Genomic DNA, 13,147 nt, shown 5'->3' with positions numbered 1-13,147 from the left:
TCTTCCATTATTTCCCCACAGTCAGCCATAAAGGCACGGAGGGAGCTCTACCAAAGCTCTGCAGACCTTGTCCAAGCATCTGAGGAAGAGCAGCTCCAGACCTGTGCCTTGGCTTCTTAGTTGGTCTTGGTGCTGAAGGGGCTTTCTTTGGCACAAAGCACCTCCAAACACCAGCTTGTATGGCACAAAGCATCTGTGAGTATAACACCTGAAAAATGGTACTAGCACATTAATGATTTAATGCTAGTTTGGTATTGCAGCAAGGAAAACGTAGGTGTGGTCAAAAGGCAGTGTTATGTTTGCAAAAGATGGCAAAAGAGGATGTGGCCTTGAGAAATCACAGAATTGTCTAGGTTGGAAAAGACCTTGAAGAACATTCAGTCCAACCGTGAACCTAACATTGACAGTTCCCAACTACACCATATCCCTAAGCACTATGTCAACTCTACTCTTAAACACCTCCAGGGATGGGGACTCCACCACCTTCCTGGGCAGCCCATTCCAATGCCCAACAACCCCTTCTGGAAAGAAATACTTCCTAATATCCAGTCTAAACCTTCCCTGGTGCATCTTGAGGCCATTCCCTCTTGTCCTATTGCTTATTACTTGGTTAAATAGACTCATCCCCCCTCTCTGCACCCTCCTTTCAGGGAGTTGTAGAGGGCCATGAGGTCTCCCCTCAGCCTCCTCTTCTCCAGACTAAACCCCCCCAGTTCCCTCAGCCACTCCCCATCAGACCTGTGCTCCAGACCCTGCACCAGCTCCGTTGCCCTTCTCTGGACACGCTCGAGTCATTCAATGGCCTTTTTGGAGTGAGGGGCCCAAAACTGAACCCCTCATCGAGGGGCGGCCTCACCAGTGCTGAGCACAGGGGTAAGATCACTTCCCTGTCCCTGCTGGCCACGCTATTTCTGATACAAGCCAGGATGCCATTGGTCTTCTTGGCCACCTGGGCACACTGTTGGCTCCTGTTCAGCCGGCTGTCAATCAACACCCCCAGGTCCCTCTCTGACTGGCAGCTCTCCAGCCACGGTTGTTGTGGCTGAAGTGCAGAACCTGGCATTTGGCCTTACCGAAACTCCTACAGTTGTCTAACTGATCTGATCTAACTATCTTGAGATTTTGAGCTATATATATGGCTATGTCTCTGGCTTTCTCAGTGTCCCTAGCAAAATGCTGCTGGGCTAACAACAAACAGAATGGTGTTAATCATTGCGGAATATTTTCATGTTAACAAACACCTCTGAGGGGACTCTGAAAGGAAAGGGGTCCATGAAGGGAGAGCGGTCTGAAAAGAGCAGCTTGCTCTAAAAATGGGGTCCATTCATTACTAATGGGAATTAAAGCCACAGAATCCAAGATACATGGAGAAGAGCTCAAGGAGACAGATGAAACTTGACAGCTGTAGTAGATGCAAGACAGCGTAACAACGCAGCAATGTCATGCTGTAAAGGCCTGCTGACCCAACAGACCCCTCACATACCAGCCTACTTATTATTTGTCAATGTTTTATCTTAAGCAGCTCAGGTTATTTGGCTCTATTTGGAGGTCTAATGACATGAAATCTCTGAGGCCATCTACCATTCACCCATAGCCCCAGCTTCTCTCTCTTTGTTCTGGCACTGCTTTCTTTGAAGGGAAAGGATGTGGCACAGACACTCAGCTGATGTGTCAATAGCCTTTTCATACACTGCTGTCATTCTCAGATAGATACCTCCCCTCTAATGGAGTGCTGGTGCCCAGACTGTCCTGGGCAGGGGAAGGGGAGGCAATGAGATGTCTATGGAACCTGGCAGGAGGTCTGGCAGTGTGTAATCTAGAGCTAGCTCACTTCTGGTGTCACTGGGGGAGGCACGGCTGACCGTGTCCCAGTTCTGCAGGAGGACAGGTGAACAGAGTGGTAAGTGAGGACGTGAGGCACTCCCCAAGCTGCCCCTCTGTTGGTTTCAGAAATGGCTCCCTGAGGCCCTGGGCAGCTCACCAGAACAGGCAGGCCGACAAGCTAACGTTACTGTCTCTTGACTGCCGAGGCACTCCTCCTGTTTCTGCGGAATGGATAGACACACCAGGCCGCTGGGTCCTTATCAGCTGATGGGGCTGATGTATTTGGCCATCAGTGGCCCTGGTGCTGTTGGTGCCCGACAAACCCTCCACACAGCATGAGCGGTGCCCCCTTCCTCGCTGCTGCAGCAGGAAGGCCCGGCTGCCCCCGCCTGAGCACCCAGACACCAGCACCTGGCCTGGCCGGTGGTGGGCAGGGGCTGCGGGCAGCGGCCACTCTGCCGGGGGTCGGGCTGTGAGGGCCAGCTGGGGCGGTTCTGTGGGGAAGGGCCAGGCTGCCACAGCGACACCCAGCACCGGCTTGCAGGGCCCACCCTGCCCTCGGCACCTGGTTGGTGCCTTGAGAGTCTGACGCTCCCGCCGGGGCAGCCCTGGACAGCCGGTGGCCAGGCAGAGGCCAGCCAGGGGCACTGCAGCGCCGTGGGCCGAGCAAGTGGGACCCACACGGTGGCCAAGCCAGGCCTGGTGCAACAGGAGCATGGTGCAGGGACTGGCACTTCAGAATGTTTATTAATAAAAAAAGTCACAATAACTTACTCCCTTTGTTGCACAAAGGGCTCGGTATAAAGATCTCTGGCCTCCTAATGTAACACAGGTAAGTGAGAGGTGGGTACTTTTCTCTTGTCCTCCGAGACAGCGGCCTTCTCCTGTCCCCAAGGGGTCATGCAGCCAGCACAGGAGCTCCTGGCCGCGTGGGGCCGGGCTGGGGGGCCTGTCCCAGCAGCAGCCCCATGCCCCTGCCTGCAGCACACACCAACGGAGGGTACGGATGCAGAGTACACAAGAGCCTGGGCATGGGATGCTGGAGGGTGTGCAAGCTGCAGTGGAGGAGGAGAGAGAAGGGACTGCTTCTTCCTGTAGTGCTGAGGGGTCTGTGGAGGACAAGAAGTGAAGCAGCAGGACAGCAGCTGCTTACAGGCCGGGGGTGGGGGGGCTGGCTGGAAGCAGCCCTGCCTGCCCAGCTGCTGCCTCGTACAAGGTCTCGCCTGGCAGAGGCAGGAGGCCAGCTGTGGCTACTTGTCACACTCCAGATCCTGGGCCCCCTCAGCACCCTGGTAGTGCATCTCACAGAACTCCTGAATGCGACTGCAGGCCTCCAAGATCATCTCCTCCGGCACGGTGATCACCACACGGAAGAAATTTGGGTATTCAAAGCACTGAAATGAGAAAGGAAGAAGCTGGCAAATTACCTGGGGTAGTGCTGTAGTTTCAGAGTCCTGCCGTGGGGCCATGTGCTGCATCAACAAGTGAAAATAGTCAGTGTAGGACAGCAGGGCTGAGGTCTTGCTCCCTTAGACTGTTTTTTCTGTTCCAAGCAAATATCCCTTCTCTGTCTGTGCAGACATGATGCTGTGAGGGTGACAGGCCAAAGGACTCTGTATGGACTAGGCAGGACCCAGGAAATGGGCTGGAAGGAGACAGGGAAGGGGAGGGCTGGAGAGGATCCAAGGTCCCCTCTGTCATCAGTGCTGAAAGGGGAGCTGGGAGGAGGTGGGCACAAGGCACAGATGTTCTCAGCCTGTGCTCCGTCCCTGTGCCTACAGGGATGGGGGACTGGAAACAGAGTGAAGAAAGGAGCTTAGGTGAGAGCAGTCCGGGGCCTCTGAGGCAGCAGATTCAGCAAGGAGGTGTGGGGGTACATAGGGTCCAGGGGTACAGCTCTGCCAGCTTGAGAAATACAGAGCAAGCCTGGAGCTGGGAAGATCCTGGCAGCCTGACTGAGGGCTGTTAGTGAGCCAGAGACTGCCTGTCCCCATGCCTACATACCACGTGTGGAGCTCACGGCCAGCACATACACACCGCTGCAGGCCACAGACACTGCACACACCTCCCGGCCTGTCCCCAGAGCTCAGGCCTGCAAACCCCTGTTGCTTCTCTCCCCGTGCTTTGGCCCCGCAGCTGCCTGTGGCTCTCAGGGTTAGGCTCACCGTGGCTGGCAAGCAGAACACAGACTGCTCCGAGATGAGCCGCTCAGTGAACTCCACGTCATTTTCAAACTCAGGGAAATGCTCCATCTCAATCTCAACCTGCAGCAGAGAGATGTAACATGGCAACCAAGGGCACCAAAACTATCTGTAGTGTCCCTGCTTACCCACATGGCCCAGAAACTTCCCAGCCAAGCACAGCTGTTCACCCTCAATTTTTGCTCATGAATTGGGCTGACTGGAATGTAAGACACAAACAGAAACATATAAATGAAAATTTGGGTTTCTTTAAGAAGTGTTCATTAACTACCTAAAGCTAGAATTTCAGTTAAGGACAACTTTAGTAAAAAAACTGTTGGCAAAGATACAGTAACCAATTAGAAGTGAGCAGGAATAAATAAGATAGTGAAAAAGAGCTTGAGAGAGAACTCTAGTCAATATGCATTAATAATTCTGTCATGCAAGAAATTCATATGGTAAGAAAAAGACAAACTAAAAAGACAAAAAAGAAAGATAGCAAGGTCTAGCATATCACAAACAAAATAAATCCTTGTAGGATGATACAATTGGTAAAATGACACTGAAATGCTGGAATGTTCAATAAATATTTCTGTTATGTATTTGGAAAGGTGGAGGCTGTCCCTTTATTCTATAAAGACACAGTGATATCCTGGCCATCTGTTTGTAACCAAAGATAATTTTAAACATCTTATGAGAATATTCTTAAACAAACCAGGTGAAAGATAATTTGCATGCAGAAGTTCTGAAAGAGCCAGTGGGAGAAAAATTTTACCAGATGACTTAATTTGAAATAAATGTTCAGATACTGCAATAGGTGTGAAAGAATCTTAGACCTGTGCCTCTACACGAAGAGCATAAGCAGAATGACCTGTGTAGCTCTGGGTAAGATTGGAAGCAAGGTCAACTGATAGAGACTTATCTATAGAACATGAGTGAGACTGATATTGCAGTATTCTCCAGTTCTGGGTCCACATTTTTAAAAGCTGATGAAAAACTGGAGACACTATGAGACAAAAAAAAGATTAAAAATGTGTTAAACTTAAGAGAGTTAAATCTCTCAATTGAGCTTGTTGAGATGAAAAAGGAAGTTTCACCAGAAGAGTTAAAAAAAAACAGGTATGGAAAAGGCAGAAAAAGAGGCAACAGCACAGGCAGAAGACAGGCATGATAGTAGGAAGAAGGCTACATCTTCAACAGGAAGTATGATAATCTGATTTGTAGTGCAGGGGCTTCCCATTGCCAGCTGGCTTTAAATCCAGGTAAAACAACATTGTCTTGAAAAGTACAAGTCATTGATTTCTGTGCAGGAGCAAGTGGGTGAGATGTACCAGCCTCTGCTATGCAAGGAGTGAACAACATATTCTGGCCTTCTAAAGTGACCAAGGGATGTGTGGTAACAGAGACCTGGTGCCAAGCATCAGTCTGAGACCATTGACAAGCAATGGCCACGAGACCTGGTGTGAGTGTTGATGATCTGGAAATGGCACGTCGCTCTCCTTGCTTACCATGAGGTACATGGCTCCGGCAGGCCGGACAGGCTGGAGGCCAGGGATAGCTGATAAGGCAGCATAACAAAGGTCAGCATTGGACTGAAAAGCAGAAAGGAGAAATTTCAAAACAGGAGAAATTCCAGGAAGCAGCTCAGCAAATGGAAGCCAAGCTCTGGACCAGGACTATAAACAGGTTTGCCCACTGCAAATAAAGGAAGACTGAATGCAAACAGCATGGGTGATCATGGCCTTGAGCACAGCAGGCGTGACTGAGCTGAGCTCAGCAAGTCAGTGCCAAACATCCCATCCCCTGGGTCACCAGCTCCAGCTGCAGGGCTGGGCTGCCTGAATCTTATCACAGCCCATATTTCTGCCCCAGTTACCACATCTCCTGCTGGAATTGGATTTGTTAGCCTCTCCCAGTCACAGATAGAACTGCACCTTGAAGCAGGGTGAGGAGAGGGATGATGAACTAGAGAGATATGACTCCCTCCAAACAATCATGAACAAACTGTGCTCACCTGTCACAGCTTGTTTACCTTGAGGATGCTGAGGGTGTTGTGGTAGAATTCAGGGGGTGTTTGATGCAAGATACGTTCCAGTGCTCCTTGGACAATTGTACAGGGCCCTAGGATCCTTTGGCTCAGTCTTACAAGGCCATCCCTGATCTGAAAAAACATGGTGATATTTGCAGCTCAGTCTGTGCTTCTATGAAGAACAGGAACGGCTCCAAGGCCTACTCTCTTGTGTTCCTACAGCTGTTCACATTCATCTCTTCAGTGAGCATAGAGTACTAAAGAACATTTGCTTGACTATATGCCAGGTATCTGCAGACTATTTACAGTGTCATTCTCTGTTCCTCAGTTGGAGTCTGTAATGCCAACAGAGACAACCTTTGGAGCTTCCCAATCAGACCAAAACCAGGCTGGAATAGAGCTAATACAAATAAAGCAAGAGCTATTCCAAATACCACTTTGCATTTCCCTTAGGTCTGAGCTCCCAATGCACACTTTCAAAGCCAGGTAGGGACAACCAACACTGGCCCTTCAGCTCAGTCAGTTGGTCCTCTCTTCTCCCTCTTCCTCAACAGAAAGCTCTCTAGGTGGACGGGTCACTGCAGTAGATGGTTATTCTTGTAACACAGATGAACAAACAGCCAGATAAAGCACTGGCAGCACTGCAAGGTGCTTCTTTTAAGAGAAAGCATATAAGAGCACATAGAGACCACACCTGGACTCCACATGCTGGATAAGCCATGCAATACTTTCAGTGCACACTGGAGCTATTTGAGAAGAGAAGGACTTAGACACACACAAAAAGGACAAGGCATATATGAAGGAACAGCAGACACAAGGAGAGTGTTACAGTGTAGATGTGGGTAGAAGTCCATGTATGGGAGCAGATGGAGTGAGGAAGGGACATGAAAAGCCCAGAGGTGCAGAAAAGCATGTAAGCAATTGTGTGACACCCATGTGAGAGCGAAAGAGCAGTACATGCCTGTATCAGTTAAAGCCCTGATGATCCACACACTGAAGATGCTCCAGTCTGTAGCTGTGACAGCAACACTCAGCAGTTCTCACCTCATTGCCAAAGATGTCTCTCCTGTCATGAATCAGGATCCAGCCCATCCGCCAGCCAGGGACTAGCCACCGCTTTGCCAAGCCACCACAGGACAAGATTGGCACGTTGGTGCTGAGAGTTGCAATGGGTTCATATTTGCAGTCAGCAAACACCTGTGACAGGAGGCTGTGTTAGGGCTGTCCCTGCCTCTTACTGCAGGAGCTGTGGGGGCGTGCATGAGGCAAAACAAGAAGGGAGGCAAGGAAATGATGCAAAATTGGTGGTGAAAGCTCCCAGCTTCAAGCTATGAACATGGTAAGTGTGCTCACATGAAAGTGAGTGGTTTGGGAAGAGGAAAGGAGCTGGACATCAGAGGTGCTCCCAGGACTGCACACCAGAGGACTGGGAACTCCGGGCATTGACCCAGGCACAGTATAGGGGAGTGGAGCTGTGACTCACCTCTGGAGACCTGGCTGCATCAGAAAGGACAGGTAGCATGGGGGTGCAAGGGACTACAGTGACACTCACCATGTCTCCATAGATCTCGTCAGCAAGGACAGGCACGCACTGTCTTGACGCCACTGTGGGAGAAAGGGCAGTCAGCCTGGCCACCCTGCATCCTCCGCAGGAGCAGACTTGCCCTTTGCTGCAGGGCCTGGCAGGGCTCTAAGGGAAGCTCTATCCCAGGGCAGAGGGTCCCTACCTTCCTCCTACAGACTGTTCTTTCTGAGAGCCCAAGCACTGGAAATCTGTGCCCTGGCTGAGCCTAGTTCTGCTCTCACCTGCGGGGGCAGCTGCCTCCCTCCGACAGCCCTCCCACTGACAGGCCAGGGCTGAGGAAGTGTAGGGCTCCCGGTGAACACTCTCTCTCTGTGGAGCCGGAGTTGAGAAGTGAGCAGTCCAAGCCACACAGAGCATTTGAGGAAAGGCAAGAGGCACACTCCGCATGTTCTTGCCCAGATAAGGCAACACCTTCACACTGAGCAAGCCCTGTTTTCTGAGCTGGAGTCAGTCATGAGGGGAGAGGCAAAGCCCTGGGCCACAGTGCTGCAGTGATCAGGACATGGGCGATGTGGGCAGACACTAGACTGCAACCATGGCCCAGGCTCACCTGCCAGGATCTTCTGGAGGTGGCTCTTGCTGAACACAGAGCCACAGGGATTTGACGGGTTGTTCACAATGAGGCAAGCTGTCTTCTCATCCACCAGAGATTCCAAGTGCTCCAAATCAATTTCCCAGGCTTTCTCGGGCTAGAGAAGTGAAGGGGAAGTAACAGCTGAGGAACTGGACTTGCCACACAGAGTGGGGCATGACAGGGTGCCCAGGGTTGCTCGGGTCATCTTCACCCACTCTCCAGGCAGGGCCAGGGTATTTCTGAGAGGCAGAAATGTCAGGGCTGCCCCTTCCAGGCCTGCCACCACTTACCAAGAGGTTGTAGAGTTTGACCTCAATCCCCATAGACAATGCCAGAGTCTTGTAGAGGGAGAAGCCGGGCCGTGGCACCAGGATGTTCTGGCCTGGGTTGGCCAGCACTGCCAAGGCAAGCTCTATGGCCTGGCTGCAGCCGCTCGTTAAGATGACATCCTGCAAAGAGCACACAGGAGTTCAGCAGAAAGCACAGCCACTCTGAAGTGCCCCAGACACGTGGGAGTGACATAATGCCCAGGCTCTGCCAGGTGAGAGCTTCTCAGCCAAGAAGACAAGTCCAGAGCCTGACCGAAAGCTGGAAACCTCCAACAGTTGGAGAACTCCACCTCCTCCTGAGGAGGGTGGAGAAGAAGGGCTCAGGGCAGGGGGTGAGGGCAGCAGGAGGCTGCTGGGGGACAAGGCTGTGGGCTAGCCTTCAGTCTCACAGCTGGGCAGGGGAGGAAGAGAGCTGGGGCAGGCCCCCATGCTGTGTGGTCTAGGCATGGGCAGCAGCACCCTGCCTGCACTTCAGTGGGAGTGCCTCAGCTGGGCGCCAGTACCTGGGCCTCCAGTGGTGCCTCTGGGCAGTTGTAGTATGCGGCCACTGCTTCCCGGCAGGACTGGTAGCCTGGCGAAAGAGGAGCCAAACATGGAAGGGAGGTTTTTCCAGACTGTTTCCTTTTTCTTGCCAGTACAAGGCTCACAGCTGCCACCCAGCTGGGGGAAGCCCATTTGTCAGTGACACAGTCCCAAGGCAGCAGAGGCTGTCCTGCCTCGGGCCAAGCACGGTGCAGCCGTGGCGGGCCAAGAGCAGGGACAGACCCTGGGCAGGGAGACAGGCTCTGGCCCCAGCATGGGCCGAACGCAGGACTGACAGGAGGAGGGCAGCCAGGGAGCTGCTCTGACCCAGCGGGAGGCCAAGGGCCTCACTGTTTAGTGATGACATGGGAGCAGCCCTCCCTGTCACCACATGGCATCTCGGGTGAGGCAGGTGTGACCTTGTGCTCTGTGCAGGCTTTGTGCACTGACTGCAAACAGGGCTCAAGTTGTCTGTGAAGTCAAGGAGTCCAAGGAGAGTCCTTGTCAGGGCAGTTCAGAAAGGAACTTGGCTGCAGCCCATGGCAGGGAGACATAGACCTGAGCCCTTCTGGGCTGTTGTAATGGCTGGGGGAGCAAACACAGCTTCTGCAGGAGGCTCTGGGCCTCAAACAGATGACACAGGGAAGGGCATGCAGGTGTATCTGGGGGATACACATGCTCACGTGCTCATGGGACTATCGGTGAGGGCAGCTGCAGGGTGCTACTGGAAAGACATCTGTGGGCTCCATATACCTGCGGTGGTGTAGGGCCTGGCACATGCCTTCATCCTACTCTCACAGGAAGAGCTTTGTCAACTTACCAACGGATGGAGCATAACCGTTGTAACGTCCCGAGTCCAAAGCCTCCTTCATAGCCCGTGTGACCTCGTCGTTTGTGGGAAGGTTTCCAAAGACCGTCGGGTCTCCTTTTCAAAGATTGAAAAATGGTGAAGTTCTCACTGATCTGTGCAGGCACAGAGCTGTGTGGTTGTCTGGCCTATCCCTGGGTGTCTGCACAAGCTTTGTGCTTCAGAGCCCTGCAATCTGCCAGCCACACAGTCAACCCCACTGCCCAGAGGCTTCAGCCACAGCACTATGCTCACCTAAGGACAAGGAGATCATAGCTTTCTTTGGGTTGGGCTCCACCTTCATGCTGTCTACGATGGCTCGGACAGGATTGAAAGTCTTCTTTGACATTTCAGAAGCCCTGACAGCCCATCTTGGCTTCCGGCCCTTCACCTTCCCCAGCGATATGCTGTTCCCATTGGTCTTGAGATGAACATCCAGCACAGGGGCATGATCTCCATGGCCATTCACTTGAATCAGGTATGAGTCCATCCTGAGAGCTGTCAGTGTGAAGTGGATTTCCTGGGCTTAGTTAACACATGCCAAACAAGGGATCTGCCTGTCTGGGGACACAGCCCGTGACTTTCCAAAAGTAAACCTTCTGAAAGCTGTAGACCCTACCTCCTGCCTATGGACAACTCAGTCAGAAGCAGCAAGTAGGGCTGTATTTGGGGCCAGGATGGAGTGAAACCCCACACATAAGTGAGAGCACAGTGCAATGGGAAAGATAAAGGCACCTCTCTGTGCTAGCTGCACCCCTGCCTAGCATGGACTTACTGTGCTGAGGAGCAGGTCCCGCAAAAGCCAGCGGCCAGGAGTTAGCAGCATGTGGTGGTCGCTGCTTGACTGCAGATTCAATGTTCCACTGACAGAAGGGCCAGGTTCACCCTGCTCCTCCCCCAGCTATCAACTCGCACACCTCAATCTGCAACCACAAGGATCAGCCCACTATGTGTGTTCACATCTAGAATGTCCCTCCAGTCTGCAGACAGAAATGCAGCACTCTGAAAATCAAATCTCAGATGCCAAAAAGCTAGTTCTGGTCCAGTGTTACCACGATGCACTGGGCAGCGGCAGGGTATAGGTTACAGACAGTTGCCTCTTAGCAGAGCAACAGCCTGGTCCAGAGAGCCTAGATCAAAAGGCAGTGCTTAGAAAATGGAGCAAGACTGCTACAGCCAAGAGGGAAATCAGGGAGGTGGCACTACCCCAAGCAAAGGGTCTGTACTCCTGCCCCAGGCTGGGTAACAAGCAAGGCACAGCAGGGGAACAGCTGCCTTCTAGGCCCCAAAATGCACTCTCCAGCATGTATACCCAGAGCACAAGCCAGACCCAGCCAGCAAAAGCCTTACAAGCTGCTGCTGACCTAGGGCTTGCCACCGGCAGAAGGTTAGGGGCAGGGCACAGGGCAGGCAGAGACCTCCTGAGCCACCAAGCCCATTCTTGCTGATATTGCCACACTATCTTGTAATCCTGCCACAAACCGCTTATGCTCTCTGTACTGCCCTATTTCTCTGCTCCACTGACAGGCACTTCAGTGAACAGCTGCCCTTTTCTGATGGCAGTTACTTAGCCCCATGCTCACAGATATTCACAACACGTCTAACCTTTCCTTGTTGCAGAAACTGAGCTGGATGGGTTGTAGCATTGCCTGGTTCAGGCAGGATTTGCCATCTGAACAAATTTCTCACAGCTTCAGTGAAGTCTGCACCTAGAGATGCCCCACGCTGCTGCAGTTACTCTGCCAGCAGTACCGCATTAGCCTGTTTATAGCAACTCAGGCTGATATAACAGGGTCACAAAACAAGACTTCAGCTTCTCTGCTGCTAATATCTTCTGGGTCTCCTTTCTACCCAAAGCAAGACAGTCGAAGAAGCATGCAGCAGGGCTGCATAAAAATTGAGCAGAGAAATGAGCGACATATCTCAGCTGGACACAGCGCAGAGTCTATCCCCCAAGAGCCTTCACACCACCCAGCAACATGATTCTCCTGCAAAGGGGAGCTTCGGGCACAACGGACTCCTTCAGCGTAGACAGCCAGGGAAGATCTCTCTGCTTCTCCCCCCAAAAGAAGCAAGGTACCAGAGCATAGCACTTTACCTTTTACAGCACAGAGAGGGAGACACCAACAAGCTTGGGGGTCCAGTCCCTACTTTTCATCCAGGACAAATCCCCTTGAGAAGAAATTCCTGCAAATTCTTGCCCATGAAATAAGCCCCAAAACTGGGCGTTGGGAGTGAATCGTTTAGCCATTGGCTCACAGAGAGGGCTGCTCTCCCCACCCAAAACCACCCTCTCCTCCGCACTGAAAGTGTGTTCACTTCAAACATCTGGAACATGCCTGCGCATTAACTCTTTCTGGGGGCAGCCTGCCCCCCTTTGGCACCACTTCCCTCAGTCCTCAAAGACTGCGGAAGCAAATCTGCAGAGTCCAGGTATTCCAGCCCTAGCATCTTGTAATGCACCAAAAGTGGACTGATGGACCCCAAAGCCTGCAGAAAGCATCAGTCTGCCCTGACCTCAAAGGCTCTGGGCTCCCAGTCCACCAGCTAGCAAGGAGTTTGTGGCATCATTACAACCAAGAGCTATCTTCCTCTGTAGGCTGAAGGGAGGCAGGCACTTCCCTAGCTGGTGTCTTGGAGGCACCTGAACCTGAAGGGTTAAAGGAAGCTCAGGTTGCCATGAGTTTGGGTTTTTTGTTTTTTTTTTTTTTTTTTTGTTGCTGCAGGTCCCAGGCAAACTCATAATTTTGGCAGCTAACAGGAATGATGCAATTCTTCCCCCTCTGATGGTTTTGCAAAGCACAGATGACACCATTCCCAGAAGGTCCTTTTTTGCTAAGTGATGTGAAATCTATGCATTCCTGTCCCTTGCCTCCTGCAGGCCTGGGATAAATGAGAGGCATTTGCACCCTCCCTGTCTCAGGGGCTAGAAGCAGGTTGGGAGGTGGTGGGGTGCAGCCAGCGAGTCCGGACAGGGTTCCTAGCCCCAGACTGGCTGGCAGGCCTCTCACAGCTCCTGGGGGCTTTGGACAAGGAATAGCACCTTTCAAAAACACTTCACAAACATCTTGTATTGGAAGCTGCTTGGACTCTCTTCTGCTGAGACCTGCACAGTTCCAGACTATTTTCTTTCTTCCTTTTACTGAAGTCTGACATGAGTGACCTTCAGAAGTCCATGCAGGCCTTCTCCAAGCACCTATGGTTATTTTCTTGCTTTCCCTAGCTGGCCCCATGCTGCAGCCCTGCCAGGGTTAAAT

The 13,147-nt window shown here is 52.0% G+C and overlaps 1 protein-coding gene across 2 annotated transcripts; it reads right to left on the bottom strand.

Moving 5' to 3' along the window:
* Window positions 1-2,552: 2,552 nt before the first annotated feature.
* On the bottom strand, window positions 2,553-12,111 carry TAT (tyrosine aminotransferase). Of its 2 annotated transcripts, XM_074881565.1 has the most exons (13): window positions 11,989-12,111; window positions 10,146-10,388; window positions 9,864-9,968; window positions 9,025-9,092; window positions 8,483-8,641; window positions 8,169-8,307; window positions 7,586-7,638; window positions 7,078-7,230; window positions 6,037-6,165; window positions 5,513-5,596; window positions 3,990-4,088; window positions 3,038-3,218; window positions 2,553-2,933 (listed from the first exon to the last, which is right to left on the bottom strand). In XM_074881565.1, the coding sequence occupies exons 2-12, from the start codon at window positions 10,378-10,380 to the stop codon at window positions 3,075-3,077; spliced, it is 1,368 nt and encodes a 455-aa protein (XP_074737666.1). In that variant the 5' UTR covers window positions 10,381-10,388; window positions 11,989-12,111; the 3' UTR covers window positions 2,553-2,933; window positions 3,038-3,074. The 2 variants fall into 2 exon arrangements, with proteins under 2 accessions (XP_074737666.1, XP_074737665.1); XM_074881564.1 differs by having other exon boundaries at window positions 2,553-3,218.
* Between the last annotated feature and the right edge of the window lie 1,036 nt (window positions 12,112-13,147).

Source organism: Strix uralensis, chromosome 12 (genome assembly GCF_047716275.1).
Source record: "Strix uralensis isolate ZFMK-TIS-50842 chromosome 12, bStrUra1, whole genome shotgun sequence".
In the NCBI taxonomy this organism is placed as follows: Eukaryota; Metazoa; Chordata; class Aves; order Strigiformes; family Strigidae; genus Strix; species Strix uralensis.
Note: the sequence above shows the minus strand (reverse complement) of the source record. Positions and strands in the feature narration are given on the sequence as shown.